The sequence below is a fragment of the Lonchura striata genome, chromosome Z (genome assembly GCF_046129695.1).
Source record: "Lonchura striata isolate bLonStr1 chromosome Z, bLonStr1.mat, whole genome shotgun sequence".
Lineage (NCBI taxonomy): Eukaryota > Metazoa > Chordata > Aves > Passeriformes > Estrildidae > Lonchura > Lonchura striata.
In genome coordinates this window covers 21,169,407-21,194,205 of record NC_134642.1, presented here as the reverse complement: position 1 = coordinate 21,194,205, position 24,799 = coordinate 21,169,407, and the positions used below count along the sequence as shown (strand labels likewise).

The window sequence follows — 24,799 nt, the reverse complement described above, 5'->3', positions numbered from 1 at the left end:
AAGTGAACTTGACTGGGAATGAGTGGCAAAAGCACCATACTATGATGGCCCCAGGGGCCCTGTATATCCTTGGCACAGGCTACCTCAGGAGAGTACATTTCAAGGGATTAAAGGGTACCAGTGGGCTCTTGGTTTCTCTGCCTAGCACCAGCAGAGATGCCATGATTCTCACCCAGAATCTGATCAGTCGACTCCTGAACCAAGGAGTGATCAGCAGGACACACTTATCCTCTGATAGCACCATATAAGCAGTCAAGTCTAAGTGAGAGTGGAATCTGACAGGAGACTCTTGTGGCCTGATTGAAGTCATGCCACCTCTCAGTGCTGCTGTACTGGATGTGCTGGGGCTTCGATGGCAGCTGGAGTCAAAGGCAGCCAAGTGGTGGCACAACTGATATTGTTAGTGTATTTTTCTCAATCCCTTTGGCAGCGGACGTGTAGGCCACAGTTTGCTTTCACTTCTGCTTAGAGAGGTGTCAAGTACACCTGGAACTGACTGCCTCAGGGTTGAAACACAGCCCTGCCGGGGTCAGGGGGATGGGATGGGGAACACGAGGTGTGATGGGGTGAGAGAGCATCTGTGTGGTATTTAGTTGCTGGCTTAGTTGTAGGTACAAGCCATGATAGGCTTGTATTAAGGACAGCTTGACCAATTCAGCTAATCTGTGCCTCATCTCTAAACTAAGCTATTAAGGAAAATTTAGGTAATGAAGGTCTTATGATGCATGGTGTACTCTCTTGAACTGCCCAAGCAGGGATAAACACTGTATAGGCTGGCTTTACCAGCCTGGACAGTTGATCTTCAGAGCTAATTTCAAATGAAACCAGCATCATCTTTAATTCAAAAGCCGGTTAGTACTTGGTTTAAGTACTCAAGAGTTTCATCCACTGCTGCAGCAGCTGCTGCTCTTATGCTGAAAGAACCTCCTAGTGGTATGCTTCTTTACATCAGTAGCTTAATATAATAATGTACTTTAGAATAAGTTATAGTATGTGCAGCACTGGCTATTTTCTTTCTCCTGTTTATGCTGAGGATTCTTCAGCAGTCTCAAGATGGTGGTAGCTGCATTTCCACAGAGACTTTGAGAAACTGGAAGCAAGCTATTGTGGTGCCTTTCTTACCTTAAAAACCAGATGTGTTGGAAATCTGGAATTGGGAAGCAGTAGTAGGGGTGCTTTCTCTCTTGAAGGATAATTAAAAAAAAAAAATCTAACTCATCTAACTTGTATGGTTTTGTTTCCTTGAGAAATACACTTTAGTCAACTGAATAATGTAAAATTTGTACTCCTCTTGCCTGCTTTTCCCAAAGTGTTGTGCTTTGGCACATGGCTCATCTGTTTTTCCTGGTTCTTGGTGTTGGTCTTTCCTAGTGTCAGAGCACATCTGCATCTAAGATAAGGACCATTCTATTTCAAGAGCTCAAATGGAAAACTAGACATGACTAGTAATTTCTTTTTTATTAAAAAAAATTAGGTCGCTATCTATGCTTCCAAGATTCTGAAGTTCTTAAGTTCAAACAAAATTTAGCTTTACTTATAGGTGTACTATTGAGAGGTCTGTGTTTCCTTGTGACTACTATTCAAAATAAGGATGTGTACTCCAATTTTATCTTACCTATGCTGTTCTTAGATGGCTTACTTTTGTTTTTTGTGTTTTTCTATTTCTTACTTGCTTCCTAGAGTCACGCATTTGCATTCCTTGTCTGACTGCGGCCAAATCTGAAAGCTGATTGCATTAAAAAACCCTGAGTCTTTGTTGATTTACTGGAGGGAAAAAGGAGTATGGAGAATTCCAATTAAATTTTCTTATTTAGTATTCACTATTATTAACCTGTGAGCTGTTTCTCCACAGAGCAAGTGATAAAATGTACAGAAGATATGGGAAAATGTGGGATCACTGTAGAAAGCACCATGTGCCTCTTAGGGGGGTAGAGCTGATGTAAACTGGGAAAGCTATGTACCTATGAAGTGAATTTTAAAAGGGAAGTAAATTTTGCCTTTACTTCTTTTCTGAGGCTGAGGTTTGATTTGGTTTTTGGGTTGTTTTTGTTTGTTTGGGTGTTTTTTGTTTTTTTTTTTAATTGGAGGAGGGGTGTGAGGTGGTGATACTTGTATATGAATGGAAAACAGTATAACCAAAAGGAAGAGTTAGCTTTTTTTTCTTAAGGTTTTGGGTATTGTTTGTATATTGAACTGTTGCTATTCTGGTGTGGGAAGTAGCATCCAATATCTTTTAATGTAGCCTTTTCTTGGAGCGGTGGAAGTTACTGTCATTGCAATTCTAAATTGTACAACTGCCTTAGTAATTGTAGCTAATAACTTGCCAGCCTCTGTAGAATCACAGAATGTTAAGGGATTGAATGGACATGAAACATCATCTGGACCCAATCCTCCCACCCAGGACAGGTACACCTCCTACACGACCAGGTTGCTCAAGGCCTTTTCCATCCTAGCCTTGAACACCGCCAGGGTTGAGCCATCCACAACTCAAGAAAGACAGCTCTGTTTCTTACACAACCTACATGGGAAGCCAGTTCTGTTTCATATATAAGCTTAAAGGGGGATGGTTTTCTTCTTTCAGTTCCAGTCAATCCATGTGAGAGTTATAACTTTGTGGAAACAGGTTTGGTTCTGCAAATGTTCTTCTTTTGCATATTGGTGCCAATGTGCTTGGAAAACCCTTGAGACCAGATGAGCTTGTTGAAACTGCCAGAAGTTGATGCCTAGGCTTGGATAAAGGTTCTTGCTAGGCCCCCTCTCTTGGCAAAGTGGTTGTGTGTTGAAAGAGAAAAGGAGTTGGTTTCTTGGCAGCCTATACATTACTTCACAGCATGGACCAGGATGACTCAATATAGGAGTAGGCCATAGACATGTCTGATCTTGTGCCTCCTGTCTTAAGTAAGTCTTCCATAGCTTGCCTAACCATAAGGACATACTGCAACTAGTTGCTATTGCAACTAGTATGACTTTCTTTTCTGTGTGACACCAGCACAGGAGGTAGAGATAAGATCACAGTTTTTGGTGGCAGGCTGGCAGGAATACTGCCCAGCACACCATGTCCATCTAGTGGGCAGTAATTTCAACAAATACTATTTCTTCTGGATTAATAGAAACAGTATGATATTCGAGGGAACAGAAATGATAGATCACTGCTCTCATTTTGAAAAAGGAGCAAAACTGTGCAGCTAAAGACTTGAGAAGCAGTCTGAGAATTGGATAGATGTTGCTGTTAGTATGTGTTTTGATTAGAGCCTGGACATGGCCAAGACCTGTGTGCCACAGTTAGTCAATTATCTGCTTAAATAGTCAGAAATGGGAGAATCTGTAAGAACTGAAAATTCCTTCTGCTTTTCTAAGCCCTCTCAGGTTAAAAAAAAAAAGGTTTCTGCTAAGTCAACAGTAAGTAAATATCACGGACATGTGGACTTAACACCAAGGCCCAAACACCAAGTGCTAATGTTTGTTTTCTTATCAAGCTAGTAAAGACTTTCTTGTCATCATATTCTGGAGTAAGGAAGTGTGATGCTGTTACCACATACTATGGCAAGATAATCTAATATTTTAGTAGCAATGGTATTTTTTGTTGTGATGCAGTGAATGTATCATGCTTTTATTCCAGTTCTCTTATGCATTCACTTTGCAATAGAGTGGTATATAAACTTTTGCAAGCCAGTGTTTGGATGTGCATCACTCTTTTGACTTCTTGTCATCCCCAGAAGTCAACCTCACACGCACTCTTGTTCTCCAGAAATCCTCTTATTGAAGGGTGAACGAGGACAGTCTGTCATCCAAACAGAGAAGAGGTTAGTGGAAAACCTGTTTCTGAAAATAAATGTGTATCTGGCAATTCTTGACAGCAATGGTTCTTCTACAAGTTGTAGTGTTTGATAGGTGAGTAGGAATACTTGTATGTAACTAGTAGTAGGCCAGAGGAAAGAAAAAATATTTCTATTAATTTTAGTTGAGCAAAGTGGGATTATAGTGATGGTAGAGTATATCACACTGACTTTTATTTTCACCAAGAAATAATGGACTAAGATGAAGATGTTTTATCTGGATTCTCTCCCTTAGGACTGTTATCAAATCCAGTGGGGCAGCAGTTGGTAAAACTGTAATGTAAAGCTGGTAATGGCTTTGTGGCTGTGTCATTTTCTGTTTTGTTTTTGATATTTATGTTTTGGTTTGGTGGTGGGGATTTTTGTTGTTTTGGGGGGTTTTCTGTTTTGTTTTTTTTGTCGTTGTTTTGGTTTTTTGTTTGTTTGTTTTGTTTGGGTTTTTTTTTTGTTTGTTTGGTTTTTTTTCCCTCTTCTGCAAACTTACTAAGTTTCCAGGGCTGGAGAATATTGAATATTTTTCTTTTTTTTTTTTTCCACTTCTCTTTAGTATATATAGCTATTTATGGTTAAACAGCTACTCTAAGATCCTGTGGCAAAACCTAAGCTTGCCACTGGAAATATGGGGGAGAGGTAGAATTACTAGTTGTGGACTTAGTAAATCCATCTCTTTTTAGGTGTATATTATTGTTTAAGCCCAGCTGACAGCTCACACAGCTGTTTGCTCACTACCCCACCAGTGAGACTGGAGAAAGAATCAGAAGGGTAAAAGGTAGAGAACCTCATGGGTTGAGATAAAGGCAGGTTAATAGAGAAAGCAAAAGCAGTGCACAAAAGCAAAGCAAACCAAGGAGTTAATGCACTGCTTCCCATGGGCAGGCAGGTGTCCAGCCATTGCCAGGAGAGCAGGGCTCCATCCCAAGTGACAGTGACTTGGGAAGACAAACACCATCACTCCATTGACTGTCCTACTTTCTTCTTCTTCCTCCCTTTTATGTACTGAGCATGATGCCACCTAGTCTGTAATATCCCTTTGGTCAGTTTGGGTCACCTGCTCCTGCTGCGTCCCCTCCCAACCTCCCATGCACCCCAAACTGGAATACAAAAAGCAGAAAACAGAAAGCCTGTGGGTAAGCCCCTCTCAGCAGTAATAGAAATGTGTCTATAGTATCAACTCTTGTGTTCAGCACAAATTCAAAAGACAGCCCTATACTGGCTACTGTAGAGAAAATGAACTCGACCCTAGCCAAAACCAGCAGAGTGAGGCATCTTACACATATGTTCAAAGTTCTTCTAGCTAAGCTGGCTAGAAGGAGCTGAAGAAACATGCAAAAACTGAAGTTAATTTTTGACAAAACCCTCCCAACTTAATTTGAGGAATCAGTAATTTACAAAAGCAATTTAAAATAATGATGTTGAGAAAAGTAATATATAATATGGGATGTGAAACTTAAGTATTTTCTGACTTTTTTGATGAACTGTAGCATAACTGAGTACTTAATGAAGTACAGCTTTTCTGGCTCTTCTCAGTAAGAGGAGTATTTTGAAAAGTAATTTTGTTAACTGCATTGAGGGAGAACAGCACTGTTTGAGACATTTTAATCTAAATATTATATTAATGTTAATAGATTATGATGTTAATTATTATGTTCCTTTTCAAAAGAAGAGTGAAAAGCTTAGGAACTAAACTTTGGAGACAAAGCAGTCTGCCTAAATTTAAGTGTGTGGTTTGGTCCAGAGAAAGAATTTTAAGGTAAGACTTGATGGTGTAAGCATATTGCTAAAGAATATTTAAACTGTGTCGTGTCCAGATGGGGAATCTTACGCAGAAAATCAAGTGCAGCTCTGAGAAATCCAGTTAAATGTAGCTGGCTGTATAGTCCTACTTGACACCACTGAAGTTACGGGGTGGTCTACTGAACTTAAGTAAAGTTTTCTTAAAACCTGGGGAAAGAGACATTCAGTAGCAGCTCAGTGTCTGTTTTTTAATGTCATTTGGATTGAAGTGCCACGCATGGTTATAGCTCTGGAAAATATGGGGTAGCTCATGGCTATTCACTTCTAGAAGACAGCATACTTGGTTTGATGCTTTGCCAAATTGCTGTATCTTCTGCTAAATGTGAACTATGTAATTTCAAGTCATGCCGAGATGAAGGGATGATGGAAGTTGTATAGTTAAGCTTTAGAGTGAATATATTTCTCAGCAAGTGACACCAAAGGAATCTTAAAATCCAAGTTAAAATAAAAAAAGTAGGTTGTTTAAAAGTCCATTTTACCTTTTTGAACAGTGTGATTTTTAGCTGCTGAGTTCATTAAGTTATATCTGGACTGGAAGTGCAAACTAAATGCAGGTTTCCCCAGCTTTGTTCTTTTTTGTGAACTGGAAATAGAAATACAGGGTCATGTCAGTGCCACAAATCAGGTCCCATATAGGAGGGTCTTCCTGGAAATCATGCTCTGTATTTATTCTCTTCTGCAGTTCAGAGTTCCACTGTGAAAGACTCCTCCTAACTGCTTCCTTAGTTAGTCTTGTGAATTTGTACACTGGAGCACTGAAAAACTGCTTGTGATTTTAGATAGTAATGTGTGTGAGTGAAGAGGAGGGTGTTCAGGTCTGTAAGGGAACGTAGGCAAGAAGTTAGTTGATAGACTGTACAGGTGTGTGTTCATGGTGCCCTGCATTGGGGGTTTCATGCTGAATCAGCCAGGATGTTCATCTTACAGGTGTGTCATCACAAGTAGCTGTGCATGGGCACAACTGAAGGAATTGTAAAGAAAACATCATGCGGATAAAGACTAGAGATTGCGTAGTGGAAGCGGCTTATGTACTTTCTCCAAATAGTTTGAGTTGCAACATGGAACGCAGTTTGTGGTCCTGTAGTTTCTCTATAAAAAGCTGCTTGTCTTGGCCAATGGGATTTGTATTGCCTTGAATTCCTGTCAGTGTGTGTGTTCTTCTGTTTGAGTAGAGAAAGGAAGTCACCTGACATCATTGAAAGAGCTGACATCCAGTGTGGCTATTTTGGCTTAGTTTCTTTTTATTTTTTAAACATAACATGCTGCTTTGTGTTTGATGTTTGTGGAAGACCTCTGGTGTTAGGAGGACAGGTAGAGTGCAAGAAGGGGAAGCTGAGGTTACATCTTGTGATGGCAACCATAGACACAGGGCTTGCCTTTGCAGTTGTCTCTGAAACATGCTCTTCTTGTCCTTGACTGAAGGTTTTGTGTCTGATATGTTTACTTTATTTTAGGTCTGGTCTTTGCTGTAGATGAGATAAAGCAGTTTTATGCTGGGAAGGTAAACTCTGTATCAGTTTTGTGGTAGATCATACCATACCACTTGGTCTTTTCAGTTTATGCATGCGAGGTCTGATACCTACTGACCTTAGATTTTAATAGTTGCAGAATTTGGCCTAAATTGTGTCTTTCTAACATGAAAAAAAACTCACCCTTTGGTAAATGTTTGTGTGGTCTGAAAAAGTAATTTAAAAATCCATGTGAAATTTCAAAAGCTTTTGAAACAGTGTTCACAAATTGAAAAAAACTTTCTAGTAGACTGTGGGCTAAAGTGAAAACGAATAAGGATGCCAGTAATAGGTAGAGATCAGCTATGACATAAGTAGTTTCCTGGCAGCCTGGAAAATTTGTCTATCTGATACTTCTCTTTCCATAATTTAAAAGAAGTTCTCTACACCTCATGTAATGTTTCTGGCTTTCTCCTGTTCTGTGTCTCTGGGTGCTGGCAGAAGGAAGAACTGTGTAAGAGGAGGTTGTGTGCTTTGGGTTGAACCATCGTGTGGATGTGCAGGATTTCCTTTGCCAATATATGAGTCATGAGAGCCAGAGACCCTTGCTGTGGTGTGGGCTTGCTGTAGAGGAACCAGTGCTCTGATTGCTCATGAGTACTCAGGAGTAGGAGGAAGGAGTGTGTGTGCATAAACAGCTGCCTAGAGGCATGCTGTACATGCTGTTTACATACTGTAAACTTACATTTGTGGTAAAGTGGCCCTTTGAGTAGAAGGAGTGACAAATCTGGTAACAACTGTGCATTAATCCTGTCCTTGTTATTACATGCCATCTGGACTTTTCAAAGGCTATAAATTCCCCATTACGTCAGTAAGCTGTAGTGGAGGGTGTGCATCCTGGGGGCTGGAACTACAAATGTCTGTTGAATGTTACAACTTTGACTGGGAAACACATGCTGCTTTCAGAGCACCTGTGTAGTCCATTTGGTAGGTCTCTATTCTGGATTCTGCAGCTGTCCTGCAATACCTGAAGAAATACCATGCTCTGCTTGGGGGTGGACTGGATGAAGAATTGACATTGGGGGAGTATGACAGAAGGAAAGCTGTAGGTTACATGGACACTTGCCACATTACCAAAAATTATGGGGACATTAATAGGCTAACTAGTACTTTATGTTAATTAAATTTTTGTGTTACGTGTAGGGTTTTCCTGTTTTACTTTAGGGTTTTCTGGGTTTTTTTGTAAGAATTATTGTAACTTCAAATGAGAATGTGTTCTTTTTCTGTTTGTCTGTAAGTAGCCCAGGAAGAACGAACACTTTAGCTTACTGGGTGGTTAAATCAAGATCTGATTCTGCTTAGTGTAATTTAATGTGACATTTGGTCTGAATGTGACACTGTATTTCTGTGTTAGGTGTTTGGCTTTTTTTCTGTTGAAAAGAATGAACTCCTTAGAAAGCATGTATAAAGCAGTTAATAATTAATTAATTTTATACTAGTAATGAAGTTAAATTGCCACAACCTTGAGACAATGCTTTTCTGTTAATGAAAATATATAAAGTAGTTTTCTGAAGAGATGGAAGCTGATTTTGCACAGAGAGAACAAGCTGTACTCTGGACAAAAGTCACTGCTTTGATCTTGTATTACAGCCACTTTTAACTACAGATAATGTTGATTTCTAAAGGTCTCTTCTGTTACTGCAATTAGTACTGCTAATGGATCAGAAAATACAGAGACTTCGAAGTTCTGAAGTAGGAACAACTTTATCAAAAATAGGGTTGTTGGAATTAGCATCACTGCAGTCTTCTTTTAAAGGAAATGAGCCAGTTAAGAAAAATAACTTAAATTGCTTTTCACTATAAAATAGAACCTGCTGGTGCTAAATATGTGGTAACTGCTATTATAATGCTTATTTACAAATGAGTGATCAGCTGTGTAGTCAAACAAATACTTAACCTGAGGAAGACAGGAGGAAGTTAAAACCTAAGATACTAATTTTAATGTCCCTTTCATCCTCTTTTATTAGTTCTAGATGAAGCTAGGCTTTATTAGTTAGAGGGAGATTGTTTTTAATATGAGGTAAGCCTGTTCTGTTCCCTAGCTTGGGGTCATCTCTGGACTATATTAATATTACCAGTGGCAAGGTATTGTGTCTTTAATGAGAGTTAATGTAGGATTGTTGGTTACATGGTAGTTGATAAGCATTCTGGAAAACTGCCAAAATATCTCTCTAAGGAAGCTGTAATTTGATTTTGTCCGCATAGTCTATATTAAGTGCATGGTGAACCATAATTAGGGTTTTTCCAGGTATCTTTAGACATCCATTGGAAGCAGGAAGTATCAAGCAACTTTATATGAAATTGCTTAGTAAAGTCCAGGACAACACAATATGCTCTTCCTCTAGATATCTAATTTAGTGGGAGGTAGGTAGACTCCACTATGTCTGTTTCTTGAGTCAAGGCTGTCTCTTAATTGTAGTTGCAGCTTAACTTTCATTATGTCTGTGTGTTGAATCCATCCTGATATGTCTGTGTGTTTAATCCATCCTGATATATGTGAGTTATGTATAAGTAAAAACTCTCAGGTTGTGCCTTATCGGTCACATCACGAAGACTGAATTATGGGACTAAAGATGGGAAGGTTAGATGAGACCCCTAAATAGACCTGCCCTTTTAAGACAGGAAGCAAGATATTCCACCTCCAAGAAGAGCTCTGGTGTTTGTTTGTTCTGGTGTTAAATAGATCTTCCAGTCATGTTTTTCTTTCCTCTCCATGTAACTTTTTATTTTATTTGGTAGGTTGTGTTGACTCACGTGAAGGCAAAAAAGTATCTTGGCTTCTTATCTATTGATACTGTATCTCTTAAAGTGATAATATTTTGTTAGCAGCAAACTGTCTAGTGATCCTTTGACTAAACTGAATTGAAGTTTCTGTAAATGTTACTGAGTCATGGAAAGTTAAACTTGATGAGAGAGAGCCAGTTCTGAACTAGAGTAGGTGGTAAGTCACTGGCTGCACAATACTAACCTTGCCAGATTGAGAAAGACCAAGCTTTTTGGTTTGAGTTGCAATGTGGCTAGAGGCTTTCAATTTGCTCATGTCTTGACTGCCTATGTTGAGAGAGTAAACACTTGCTCTGTTTCTGCTGCTCTACCTTCAGTTAGTGTCTGAAAGTACTCTCTGTCTGTGTCTCTGAAATTACGTTGTGTTTACCTCTTTCACTGAATGAAAAATAATAACTGATTTGTCTTATTTGGAAGCCAACAGTTTATTGAAAGTTTATTGTTAAGCCATATGGCTGGAAGTAGGAAAATATTTATCAGAATGGTCTTTCAGCAGTGGTATCTCATCCACATTAGTGTCCTGGAAAATACAGCTGTAACTAGTACTTACTGGTTATGGTGTTGGAATTATTAGGATGAGAAAGATGTAGTAGAACTCTTGCTAACTTTATAAATATAATAAATAGCCTCCTAAAATTATTTTTTATTCCAGTGGGGTTTTATACAATTTCTGTGAAATGGCTGGATGATGGTACAAAATTTTACAAAAGCTGATGAGCTTGACACTAAGTTCTTGCAATACTTAGAGGCTTGTCTGCTGCAAGAAGGATTAATTTGATTGAATAATCTTTCTTATGGCTAAGAAGGAAAAATTTAGTGTTTTCCCTTGTGTAGTAGTATCTATTTTGAGAAGAATGCTTGTGTATTCTTTCTGTCTTCTCAGGCTCCTTAGTTGCCTTTGCATTCTTCTCAAATCTCTCTTCCTTCAACAGGAAAAAGAAGACGTATCCAGACAAGATGGTTGTTTATATTTGTCTTTCAGTTTAGGATTGCTTGGCAATCAGCTTTGTGTAATGAAGTTGTCAAGAGTAGAATCATATGCAGTATTTGCAGAGATTTTCTACAAGGAGTGCTGCTGCGTCTCTCCCTACAACTCAACAGAGTGCACTTTGGTGCAAGTGTACTGAATGTTAAACTCCTGATTGAGTATGTAGTTTGTTTGTTCTGTCTCTATTTTGGTTTGGTTTTTTTTTTCTGGTACTGCTTTCAAACAAATAGAAGCTATATTACACTCCTTTGGTCTTAGGGGTGACCAAGGAGGTTTGTGTGAGACCAACAGGAAAGGTGATCAGCTAGGAAGATCAAAGCATTATTGCTGCAGTGAAGTTCTATGCTACTACCCTATGATTCTGCCTCTTAGAAGTGCTTCCTGTGTAGAAACAACTGCAGGTTGAATAGCAAGAAGGTGCCACTGTAAACAGTAAGTAAAGTTGTCTTGGTGTTTAGCCAACTTTAAACTGAAACTATTCTGCTTTCTTGTGCAGCATGTTGGAGATGAATCTGATAATGGATAACTGTTGACAGCATCCATTTGTATGTCAATCAAAGTAAAGTGATCATAATGCTGTACTTGGCGAGTGTGTAACTGAATCTGCTGATTTCCACTTTTCAGTCATGAGGGAGGGGTGCCGTTTAAAACAGTAGAAGCTCATCCAGTTGTTCACAGCAGGTGAGAGTGATATCAGTTTATTAAAATGTGACTGCCTGGTGCCCCATCATTACAAGTAGGTTCAGAAAAACTGTCATTTTGAGGCTGCCTCTGGTATGCAGCCAGCCACGTCTGACTGCAGTTCATTTGGCTGAGGTTTGTTCTTCGTCCTGCCCTGTTTTATACAGTGTGGCTGTCTAAGAATCATCTGGCTGCATGCATCTGAAGTCAGAGTAGGAACTGTCCACATGTGCTCTTAATTATAACACTTGTTTCCATTGCAAATGTCTGTTCTCTGTAAAAAAATGGAGGGTAGATTTTTTTTTTTTAAGACTCAATTTTCTTGTATCTTCTGGAAATGTTTGGGTAACTAGCAGCATCAAAAGGCCTTTGCTTTCTAGACTGTCATGGAGAAACCTTTGTTCTTGTGGTTACTGGCATCTAATTTTTGGGCTAAATGACACAGAAATTTGTTTTAATTTCTAATTGTTTATCAGCTCTTTAGTTAACCTAATTTCTAGCAAAAGTGAGTTTTACCTTACCAGTTCCTCATTTCTTCTTGGTGTGTGAATGTGTTTTTTGTGATATTTGGTGTCTTGTTTTTGTGGTTTAGTTTTGGTGTTTTTTGTTAAAGCATGTCGCCCAGTCAAGTCTTGAATGTGGCATGTTCTATTTAGATGAGAGTGAATAAGTAATTCTGAACTACTAAGTCTGATCTTTGGCTTCTGATTACTGAAGTTCTTCTTCTGCAATGGAAAACACAGCTTCTCCAAAACCACCACCATTGTCTGGCCACTCAGCTCTCTGGAAAAAACACTCTTATTTTAGGCAAATAATCTTGAGAGTTTTTAAAAAGCGGATGAGTCGTGGTTATATTTCAAACCAATAAATATGAAATAATATGTAACCACAAAAATATGTGCATTTTTTCTTTTAGAGAAATTAATTTCATTTTTTGCTTTTCATGTGAAAATTGGTTGTACCGTGTAGAGCAGAACTTTTGCCTTTTCATACCATTCTTGCTGCCTCAAGGCTATTTCTGTCTCTGGTAAGGGGAAATAATTTTCCTGTTTTGTAACAGCTTCATCATCTCCTTCCCCTTTGAACTGAGTGTTATTCATTTGTTTCTGTTCCTAGGCTATTAATTGTTAATACCAGGATCTGGTGTTGAAGTGTCAAATAAGGCATGTGTAGGTGGCAGGGATGAAGAGATGGAGATATCTTTTCCTTCTTTTGCTCCTCCAGGTTGTTTCTCTGCCAAGGCAGCATTGAAATGATGTTTCTCTCCTATGTTTGGGGGTTTTTTGTCGGTAAACATAAAGATGTAGTTTAACTTCCATTTTATTTTCTGCTGGTTTGTAGAGTAGACTGCTCTTTTCTGTAAGAAATTGCTATGAAGTCTAATGAAACAGTAGCTAAAAAGTTAGGATTTTTAAGCACTTTATAGTGCACTTTAAAATACTTATTCTTTACATCAATACTTTATAAATTAGCTGAAGATATGTGACAAATTAGCTTTCGGGTCCTGCTGTAATGCTGGGGATTTTGTTTCCTAACATATCGGAAAATATGTAGTCCTGAGTTGGGTTTTCTCATGCAACTGGCCATTTAAGCAACAGTTGTTCTGTCCACTGCCATCTGATTGTTATGGAGACCTTTCCTGCATATTAACAGATTATTTCATAAGTCAAGTTCTCAGAACTACTTTTCTTTTTTTAGTTCATGCAGGTAGTATCTGCAGTTTGTAGATGTGTGTTAGCTGTGTTACTCTACTTCTTTTAACTGCAGATGAATCAAACACAATTTTCATAGCTGAATGTATTTATTTTGGACTGAACAGTCTTACAAGCTAAATTTTTGTTATTTAAGACTGATGAGTTGCTCTGTTGTTCACCTCTGTCATTCTTTTTTATGAAGTAGTAATTTCTGATATTTCACAAAAAATCCACAAAAATGTCCACAAAAATCAGAGTTGTTAACTGATGTACAACAAGCTAATAATTCCACAAGAGAGACACTAATTATTTATTTCAGAGTTGCACAAGCCTGGGTGCTCAGAGGCATTCCACAAGTCAAGTATGCCCTTGCAGGCTTCCTATGCTATTTAGATACCTTCCTATGCTATTCCTATGCTATTTAGACAGAAAGTTCAGTGTTAGCAACCTCCCAAGTACGGCCCTTCTATTTAATTAGTGATTTCCATAATCACAGGGCTGGGTCTTCACCTGGGCAAGGGTCTTCTTGACTTGTACATCTGGGAGTTTTGCCTGTTGTGTTGCTTTCTTTGTGATTTTCCAGCTTCAATTGGCAGTTCTCAGTTCAGTCAAGTCAGCTAAGTGGAGAGATTGCATGCTGTTGTTTGGTATTCAGGAGTAATGTAATATTCTAAGGAGCTTTCATATTGCTGTAATGTTTGGTAACTTTTAAATGTGCAGTGATTTTAAGTTATCACTTTGTGGACCTGAAATGTAAAATTCTTAGCAATGAGTTTCTTTGAATGATTTTTAATGTAGTCCTGGCTAAGGAGAAAAAAAATAGTCACAAAATTTCATAACAGAAAAGGGAAAAAAAAATATATATATCAACTCCTTCTCTGCAATCCATTGGTGGAGATTACTTTCTTACATCTTACGTTGGAGGTCAGGTGTTGTTACACCACGCCTCCTGGTAACAAACTGGCCTTCTCCAAATGCCCTGACTACTAAGGCTATTACCAGAGGGAGGGGAGAGAGGACTGTGGGAGGACATATTACAGTAACATCGCTATTTGATGCTAGGACCTCTAACATCCAAATAATATCTATCTCTTAATTTTGAGAGCCAACTATTACATTACTCATCTATAACAAAACAAAGACCATATGGAAGGTCTTCTGTAGCCTCTGTTGATATTATTAGCATTGTAGGTCAGTTTCTTGTTATACCTCGCCCATTGTCTTCTCACGATTGCATGTGTTTCCTGTGTTCAGTATTACCAAGGGAGAAGAAGTTTAATGCATACTCCCACATGCAATGTATATGCTAGTGCTATTTCAGCTGAGTCTGCCAACTTTTAGCCAGGGTCAATAGGAAGCCTCTCCTGTAATTTTAGGAAGCTGCTTCTGAGCTTGTTAGTTTTATTTAAAATCCCTTAAGTGCTGTGGGATGAATCCACATGCAGAATGATAATTTTAATGTGAATGCAGTGAAAGGTGTGTTATCCTTTCTTTTCGGTTAGAAAATTTAGACCTCTTAGTGGAGCCTTTTTCTCTTCATGTAGAATTCAATCACGAACTTCCAAACTGGTAACTGAGCTTTCCATAGACAGCTGCAGGCGGTGAATAGGCAGGGCAGCATGCCTGAGGCCAGAGATTGGGTTTCCTGTGCATTACTTTCAATGCCCTTTTGAGAAGAAGGATGGTGTGAGTCAAAAAGACAAAAGGATAAAATAGTAGTGAGGATGTACCCATACTTGAACAGAAGTTTTGACAAAAACATCTTGAAGTGCATGTGCCTGCTAAATATGCAACTGTCTTCATAGATTTCCATGCTTTGCAATATCTTAATATGTGTGTTTCCCAAAGAGGGTGTTACAGATAAGTTTGTAGTTTTTCAAGTCACCTTAAAACTATTGTTTATTTAATACTGACAAAATAAAGCTGTGAAAAGGACAAACAGTGTGGTTGAGCAATACTATTAAATGCTGGGTAGGAATGCATTATTATTTTATGTGGTCTTATTTATCTGTCAAATTAAAAAGGACCCTTATTCATGTTATATTTGTAGTTTTGAGTTAACACTTTTGGTGGGGCTTTGTTTCCTTTGCCCAATCAGTATGCAAATTGTAGCTGGTGTATCTAGATACTACTGAATTTAGTTTTTTGAAGTGATGTTGTTTTCAGTGGGGAGAACCTAGATGCTTCATACTTTACTTGGTAGTCATAGCTTATCATAAATCTGAATTTTAAAGGAATAGTTTAGATTGATCAAATTGGCCAGCTTCGCTTGGAAAAGAGCAGTGTTTAAACACTTAGCTTGATAAAACATTTATTCAACTTAAAACAACAGTAGAGTATACTGAACTTAAAATAACAGTATCACAGGATGTAGTCTGAAATTCCCTTCTAGTTGATTTATGATGAATGTGGAAGCAGATAGAGTTCACATTTGTTGCTAGGATCTCTAATAAGGCAAGAAGTTGTTTCTTCTTTCTTCCAGTGCATCACAACAGAAGTTTAGGTACTGATCGAGGTCCTTGTATTAGTGAAAGAATCTCCCTTACATGCTGCTTTTGTGAAGCTTGAGAGGTGAATTGTCTGTGAATTGTGGGTGGTTTCTGATCTCATTGCTAGAGTGCAGGAACTCTTCTATTTTTCTTATTAGTACACTGTGTCCATTTATGTGTCTGTCTGATTTTCACTTTCTTTGCTTCATAAAACATATTAGTATCTCTGAGTTATGTAAACTTAGTTGTTTTTAAGCCCGTTTGCATCTTGAAAATGATAGATCATAAAGATTTAAAGAAATAACGCAATTATGAAACAAACAAAACAGAAGACTATGCAATTCAAGAAACACAATTTTGAGACAGCTTTATTTTGCTAAATCTTGTGATTTTCGGCTGTGTAAAAGTCTGAGTCATGCCATCTAGTGGCAGTTTTACATATATATGTTTTAAATTCGTGGATGGATATGTACTCTGGAAAAAGTGCACTAAAAATCTGCAGATTGCAGCATTAACCAGCATTGTATTGCGCAAGATAGTTGTCAAACTGTTTCTCTTGGTACTAGTTTGTGTTCAGGTATTTGTTTTTCTTGAGTAGAATGTCTGAAAAAAGACTCTTGTCCTTTGTGTCAAGGAAAGAGCAAATACTAATTGATTCTTTACTGTTTTTGAATAAATACAACTAGGAATTGTTAAACAAAGGTAGCTGGGGCCAGGTCCAAGTAGAAATTCTTACTTTGCACAAAATGGGTATCAGGCTCATGGAATTCCTTACTAATGTTATAATTCATGAATAAAACAAAGTCTATGTGGGATTGAGGAAATTGGACTGGTATTTCGAACAGAGACCTACTGAAAATCACAGCATTGTCAGACTGTATTTGGGCCTTGATTACATGGGGTTGCCAGAGACTGGAAAGTGAACTGGAGAAGGATATGTGTGGGAGTGTTGTAGCCCATTTGTCCTTGCTACTCACTTCTAGAGCCCAATTTTTTAAACTGGATACAGAAATTAATTATCCTAGAGCTAAGCTGCTCTGCCCATTTTTACATTTGTGCATTTCTTCCTTTATTTCAATTTGAAATTTGAACCTAGGTTGAAAGAGCTTTGAATCTAGGTGGAAAGAAACAATTTCTAAATTTCTGGACTAATCTGTTCACATAACAGCTTTTAATGTGGGAGCTGGCTGTATGTGCATGCTATCTGTCATGCATTTCAGACCATTTGTATGTACTCTGAGTACCAGGTATATGCACAGAGCACCTTTCGTTTCATGTGTAGATTATATTGTTCAGCTACTGCATCCTGAATATGTCATGTATGCAGCATGAACTCCTGAGGCATAAGCCTGTATTGCCTTCTGTGATTTACATGGTAGAAGCTTAGGATCTAAAAAGGAAAAGATCTTTGGTTTCATTCAGCTGTAGTCTGATGTAGTGGGCCCATAGGAAATCTGTCTGTATAATGATTTGCAGTGAAAGCTTAGTAAATGGTCAGTAGACTGTGACTATTCTGATGATTACTGTCTATTGCAGAAGTAAGTGCTACTTGGTAATGGTAAATTTCTCCTGTGTTACAAAACATAATACACATTAGATTGAAACTTCTTTCTTTCTTCTGCAGGAAAACTTTGAAGATGCCTATGAAAACATCCCTGTGTAAGTAGAATTTTTTAAAATGTGTGTTTGTTGAAACTCCTTATAGAGAAATGGAATACTGTGTGCACACCATTACAGGGAAGCATAATTTTATATGCACTGGCTACATTCACATTTTTCAGAACAGTTAAGTTCCTCAAGAGCTGAGAAATGAAGTATGATTAGGTTGATATATGTGATGAAATATTTGCCAACAAATGTGAAAATTGTGAACAATTAAACCAGGAAATCTAGTAACTGAGTTACATACTGATAGCTCTAGACACTTTTGCATTGTGAAAATATAGTCACTTAACATCATTAGGAAAGTTTTGGATCATACATTATGTAAGACCATCTAAGTAAGATTTTCAAATGGAAGTTCCTATGTCTTTATAATGTACTGCTGCACAGATTTTTCCCCTAATGAAGTGAGATCATCACTTCTCTGGTGTAAGATCTCATGCTGAAGCAACACCTTTCTTAAACTGTGATGAAAACACATTATGCTGTTTGTAAGTGGTTTTAGTTTTTCTCCAGGATTTTATTTCATTTTTGTGCCATGAAACACATGAGGAGTGGACTTCTGCTGATATCCTCAGATTGCTAAAACACTTTTCGACCCAGCTGTAGGTTTGGACTGAACTTCATGGCCAAAACATCCATGGTCTTGGCAAATTGTATTTTACAGATTACAAGACCCTCTGTATCTTTCCTAGAATAGAAAGGTCTGATCTGTGTAGAACTGAGAAAAATTAAACACTGTTTCTTGACACTCAGAAGGAAACAAGAACCTGATATGTTCCCATTGAGAATTCTTTATGTTAATGATTGCTTATTCTTCCTTCACTGCTTAGCAGTTTGTCTATGTATAACTTATCTCTTTGGCCTCTGTTTTCCCCTGGGAAAGGGACGAGAGGAACTTGAAATACTGTTTGAGAATATTTATCCAATATTCATTCATTCTATGAGAATGTGTGGTTTTTTAAATTTTTTTTGTTTGTTTTTTTTTCTGTTGATGTCTGAGCTGGGCATGGTTGTTTATTTTTTGCATTCTGAGCTTTGATTTGTTCTTTCCAAGTGTCTCTTCTGTGTTCGTAGCTGTCTTACAGATACAGTTTTTATAACAGAAGTTAAGATGTCAGTTTATTCTGGCTCGTATTGCTTCCACCTGCAATAAGCATTGTCTAGAAGAGTAAATGAAAGATGATAGAAAGAATATTAATTGGACAAAAAATTGTGTTGTTACTTAACATCACATTGAACATAGTGAATGTATATATTCTTTTGTATCTGGGCAGGAGTCTTCACTGGATTAGACTCCCCTTTCTCAAATTATTTCAAAGATATGGCTATTTTTAAAAATATGCCTAAGGAACTGAAAAAAAATTTTGGAATGTTATGTGAAAGTCTTCCATCTTATCTTTCTTGAAATGCTTTGATTGTGGTTTTCAGATTATGCTAGTAGTTTGCTTGAGGGAAAGTCTTTCATAAATTTAATGCCATACTGGTTGTTCATGACCTTTCTCTATCTATGAACAGAGAATTAATTGTAGTTTTTTCATTATTATATTGAAACAATGAATGGCCAGAGATTTAAACTTCTGGAGAGCTGTGTCTATATTTTTATTTTGCTTTTGTTAATATTCACTTTCATAATTTTTCCGTGTCAGTGTTTCTTTCTCTCTTATTTTGGATAGGAAGGTAGCATTGTTAGAGCTCTGTGATGATATGCCTGGCATTGGTTTGAGTGCTTTGTTGCAGTTAGTTATATCCTATTGAATTTAACTAAAATGGACCTTTTTTATAGGGAGTTGGGTCAACAAAGACTCACATTTACTTCTGAGATCAGTTTGGATTCAGATTCTGTCAGATCATCATGTTGGTTTAGAGAACTAGGAAAGAGCGTAACAACCAGATCTTCATAGTATTTCACACACCACTCTGCAATTCTTAGTGTAAAATACGTATAGGGTAACACGGCTCTGTATTTTGTGCCAGTAGATGCTAGTGAATGGTTTTGCTAATCCAACTTTGCTTCAACTGGCTTTATTATTTAAATATTATTGCGTACTGATAGATACCAAACTGTGCAGGTTAGATGTTGAAAGGGCAATGTGTTACCTTAGGTAAAATCCTTCCTTAAATCTCGTGTGCTGGCTTTCACGTCTGATGACAGGCCCAGGAGGAAATCAGTTTTTGTTCTAGTGGTTTAAATTTCAGATTCTCTGTCTAAACTCGTTTGTCATCTTCGACTTGTGGTAAAAAATATGTAATGATCACAAAATACTTGCTTTGTAGAAACATTAAGAAGCCTTTAAATAGAGTTATTTACTGTAAATTTTGTTCACTGGTACTAAAGCTGAAGAAAGACTATTACAGTAGGTAACTCTGCTGTTTTAGTTATAGCAAGCACTAGCATTTAATACCTTCTCTGCCAACAAAACTGAGTTTTCAAAGTTCTGGTTTGATAGTAACACTTGATAGACCATCTTCAACCTTCCAAACATAATAGGTGGACTATATATCAAAGTAAATTCATCATTACCTGTTTGTGTTAACTCAGAGCTACTCTGATTGGCATAATGTTTTGTAAAAGGACCTGAGTAACTAGTGGCAAACTGTGATTTTTGTTGTGGAAACTGAAGCCTCTGACAAGAAGTTTTGTGGTGGTAGGATGCTTTTTACAATTTTTGCACTGGAGTGCCTGCTTCCAAGTTTTGGCCTGGGTGGATGTGTTTGACTAAGTTACCCAGTGGCTGCCAATCATCTACAGGTACAAAAACATATGTAGATGGAACAGATTTGTGTGTGATTCTTATTTTATTTAATGCTTGCTAAAAATGCCTCATCAATACTTAAATCTTACTGTGGAAAAACTAGAACTTTTAGTCTTACTGAACAAGATCATTCTCTACTTTGATTTTTTTTCAAAATATTTCTGCTGTCTTAAGTTTTACTCAAATAATTCTGAAAATCTCTTTGTAGAATGTAGATATTCATGTTTCCTGTTGCCAGAGTGTAATTTTCTAAATTATATTGTCTTTTCAACTAGATTGAAAGTGGTTTGAGTTCTCAACAGTTTTTAACCATCACTGTATTATGCTTAGCATGTACTAACCTTGCCACTGCTATTTTGATTTCTGAAGTTCTCAATTTCTTTAGAACATATATGAAATATTATTTCTGTTGGTATTTCTGTCCATCTCATTTTACTAACTGTTCCTTAAAATGTCATCTGTATGTGAAAGGAATAAGTAGCCATCAAGTTTTTATGTTTGTCCATGCAATCTTCTTAGATTGCCATGTGGCCTTTCTTTTTGAGGTAAAGGCGAAGATAGTGCCTTTATTTACTAACCCAATGTCAGAGGCTTACGTAAATGAATAGCAGCATTTAGAGCAACTGTGTTATGATAACAGCATGGGTATGTAGACTCTCTGTATGAAGATGCTCTGTGGTTGTCTTTGGGAAGAAACACACTGGTCTGCTGAACTGCTGCAAGAAGTCATATGCAGAGGAAATCTTCATGTTGTGCTATTTTCATAGAAATTTCAGACACCAGACCCTGTGTTATGGCATCAGTGGAAAATAGGGAGATCTCATTTAAACACAATTAAAACTTTAAGTATTTGAAAAGTGGGAGCTTGCATTCTGTAAACAAAGCAGACAGATGATTTTTGATCAAGAATGGAACTCCTGGGATTTTTTGTCATTTTCAATTTGAGCAAAAGGAGACATACTTCATTGATTCTCTTTTGCATTTTCTTTGCCTACCCGAAGCTGTGTACTGTTAATCCTTGATCCTGCCAAAGCAGCTCTGTGTGGTATTACTGGGGTGATAGATTAAGGGTCAGAAGTGTTTAAGGAAGTTAGAGCAGGTTATCCTTGTAATCTTAGATGTGTAGTTAAGATTTCAGTTACACCTGCACATGTGAGTGTTTTGTCAGTGAATGAAATTGAACAGTTAAAGAAATGGCTCTAAATTCAAATTTTAATTCAACAAGAATTAAAAGAAGCCAACAACTTTTAGGAACAGTTCCTGTCTTCATGACTTTAAACTCACATTTTGACAGTCTTGAGATGGTGAGAAGCAGCTGTGACAATTTAAATGATCAAAATTTTATTTTCTTATGTTTAGTGCAAAAAAGGTCTAGTAAAGGTAGTTTTTGTGTCTAGAAGATTTTTTCATAGGTGCATAAATATAAAAATATGACACAGTAGCAACTTTATATTTTGAGTTTCAAGATTTGAAACAGCAGTAATGATACAGCAACCTTATCTCTTTAATCTTTCTCTACTCCAAACAGTTCTAAGATTATAGATTAAATTTGGGGAGGTTTCCATTGGTTGCACATTTTCATGGTTACACATTTTCATGTGTAAACATGTGTTTATTGCCAATACATCTTTTGCCTGTGCTGTAAGATTTCTTTGTGCTTGTATTTCAGTAGAAGACTTCAAGCCACATTGTGCTATTGTTTGCATTGGTATCTTCTGTTTATTTGAAATGTGCATTTCCACTTGTGTTCGTAGCTCCTTAGAAAGTGAGGAGAGGAGGTAGACAAAAATCCAAAGTCAAACAAACAGTTTCAGAGACATTGTACATAGAAGAGCCCAAAACTCTGCATATGTTCTCCACCCTGTTATTCTTTTTGCAAGCTTTGCTGAAAGTCTAGAGCACAAAAATATACCACAGCATGTTTTTCTTTTATTCCATGTTCACTGAAAAAAATCTGTCTTAATTGAGTGTAAATATTTCTTTGCTGTTCTGTGACTTGATCTTTCATTACAAATTAATTAACACTGTGGCTTTAAATTCATATAATATTTTAGGGTGGGACTTTCTGGAATTTGTTTAAGTATCATGTCGGAATCTTGATATTATGCTGGAATATGTGATCATATCTGTGTTTTCTTTCTTTAAAGGTCTTTCAGGAAAATAATGTTTGTTCTGTGCTTTAATAAAGACTGCATAATGCTATTTGTAGCCCTGCAGCTCAGGAATTGCCTTCACTGAATAACTTCTGAGACTTGGGAAGTGATGTAGACTTTTGGATTTGTGGTACAACTGTTAAAATGTAAGTGCCTCAGATAAGAAAATGGAAAGACGAGTTTTAACTCGTCACTGAAGAAAAAGAATAAATTGGTCAGAAATTGTTGAGAAGTAGGATTGTTTTTAAGGAAAACAGATGGAAACCCAGATTTGCCTGTTTGTTTATTTTAAGCTATCAAACGAAAAAAAGCAGTCCTGTTTTTTAATAGTGTTGCTTTCGTTGTTTGATTTGGTTATGTCATGTCCATCCCTTCCTTCCCTTCCCTAATGATTAAATGCTGTCACAGCGTGTTTTGGGAATCAATCTGTGTGGAAGGTTTAGTGTATATGTATAAGTTCATTTTCCTTTAATCAGTCCAGGGGAAAACTTTTGAGCATGTGCTGATACCTGCAGAGACAGAAAGCTTATTTTTGTCAGTTTTGTGGAAATGTTCTTCTGATTCACTCAGCTTTTTGTAGAAAGTAGTTTCTGAGCCTTGAATATTGGCCTGTCTGAAATGTGGACTGTCTGAAATTTACACTGCATTAAAAACAGAACACCGTATATTTTGTAGGGAAATTGAGTTGACTTCTTTGTGACTGGGTAAACTTGACTGAAATTTGTCTATTCTTCATGTGTAGGCAAGGTCACAGAAATTCTGGCACTTTTACTTTCCCTGCCCCTAATATTGTTAGTATATTAACTGACAGTATGCATAAGCACTGCTTCAAATTACATGATGGAGAACTTGGGTCTGAACTCCTTGGTTTTTAACACTATGGGGTCAAGTTTTATGGAAAAGGTAGAATGTCCTGACTTTGAAGGTGCTGTTGTCCATAAATTACAGGTGTCAGTCTCATCTCTTTGAAAGGTTTACAAGATTTATGAAACCTTTTTCATGTCATCATAGCCCTTGGTTCCCACAGGTGGTGTAGGAAATACTGGGCAATTCTTTTCCAGTATGTTACAAATAAGAAAATTTTAACAAAAGTAAATTGTTTAAATAAATTGATTTGAAGCATTACTGTGATGCTACTTTGCATGTACCTGAAATAAGTAAATGCAAACCTGTGGTTTCCTGCATTTTGCTTTAAAAGATTTGTTTGAGCCAGTTCATAACTGTAAACATAGCTAGAACTAGGTACTATTAGTCCAGTTGGTACAGCTTTAAAGAATACCTTTTGAAGCTAATAGTGGAAGACAGTTTAATTTTCTGCTGCTTAGCTCCCTTGTATTGAGCTTTCATCATATCTCATCTAGAGAGATTATACCAAGGGGATAAAACTATTGATGTTGTATGTTTTGCTTTTGACTCCTGCTTTCTTCTGTTGCAGCTGATATTCATGAAGAGAACTGTTTATTAGCAGCTCTCTGTATTAGTGATTTATTTTGGTCATAGAACTCTAGCTGAAAATTTGGATTTCTGGGGGAAAGACTGTTGAAGGGTTAATTTTTAAAAAGTGATGTTGAGTACTATCAAATAAAGAAAATCAAACATGAGTTATTTTTCTTCAGTGTTCCTTGCTATGAACTCTCATGTATTTGATCTATTTTCCTGCAGTGGCTTTAACATACTTTACTGCAGTTTCATTAGCATAGTTTTTTTTTTTTTTTCTGTCTGACTTTAATTGTGGGTTTTTGTTTTTTTTTTTTTTTTTTTTTTTTTTCAGGAAATACTAAAGTGTCTCCTTTTTTGTCTTTAAATATAAATTACTTTGTATTCCCCATGTCTCAATTTTCCCGTTGCAGTTAGGAGTGATGGATTAGAATTAGGCTGCAGCACAGATTGGTAGAATCTCCCAGCATCCTCTTCCTGCAGAGGCATCAGCTTCCAGCATTGACTGTAGCTGCTGCCACTCTCACTGACATTTTTTTTGAATTCGGCTATGGAGAGTGCCTCTGGTGCCTCTGTTGCTAGCTGCTGGCATGGAAACTTTTATTCTTTTTGATTGATAACTCATTAATGAAACCTCATGGATATTGAGAAATAAAACAGAATCACTTTTCTCTTTATGCTTTTCTTTGTCTTTTTGCCTTTTTTTTTTTTTTTTTTTTGGTGTGTGTGTGCGCACGGTGGAAAAGAGTGAAAGAAGCAGCACTTATTTTTACATAAGGACTGTATTTACATACCTGAAGTTAACTGAATTAATCCTGTAAGTATATTATCTCTGTCTAATAGTCCTTGAAATCAGTAATGGGTTAGTAAGATTTATAGGATTTTTTTCTGTGAAAATTTGCTTTGGAATGTGTGTCAAAATACAACATTGTTGTTATTTTATATAGATTTCCTTTTAGATAAAAGAAAAAGATATATTCACAATGGGATTATGAAATAATTGCTTTTCCTCTGCAC

The 24,799-nt window shown here is 37.1% G+C and overlaps 1 protein-coding gene across 3 annotated transcripts in view; it reads left to right on the top strand.

Annotated features, from left to right (window-relative positions):
* The window catches only part of TTC39B (tetratricopeptide repeat domain 39B), a 74,600-nt gene that overhangs the window by 6,235 nt on the left and 43,566 nt on the right, over positions 1 to 24,799 (top strand). The window contains exon 2 of one of the 3 annotated variants that reach the window (XM_021525530.3): positions 17,399 to 17,433. In XM_021525530.3, coding sequence (XP_021381205.2) covers positions 17,399 to 17,433 — 35 coding nt within the window. Of the gene's footprint in view, positions 1 to 17,398; positions 17,434 to 24,194; positions 24,600 to 24,799 lie in introns of those variants that run through there. The other 2 variants (XM_021525537.2, XM_021525534.2) reach the window with 2 other exon arrangements.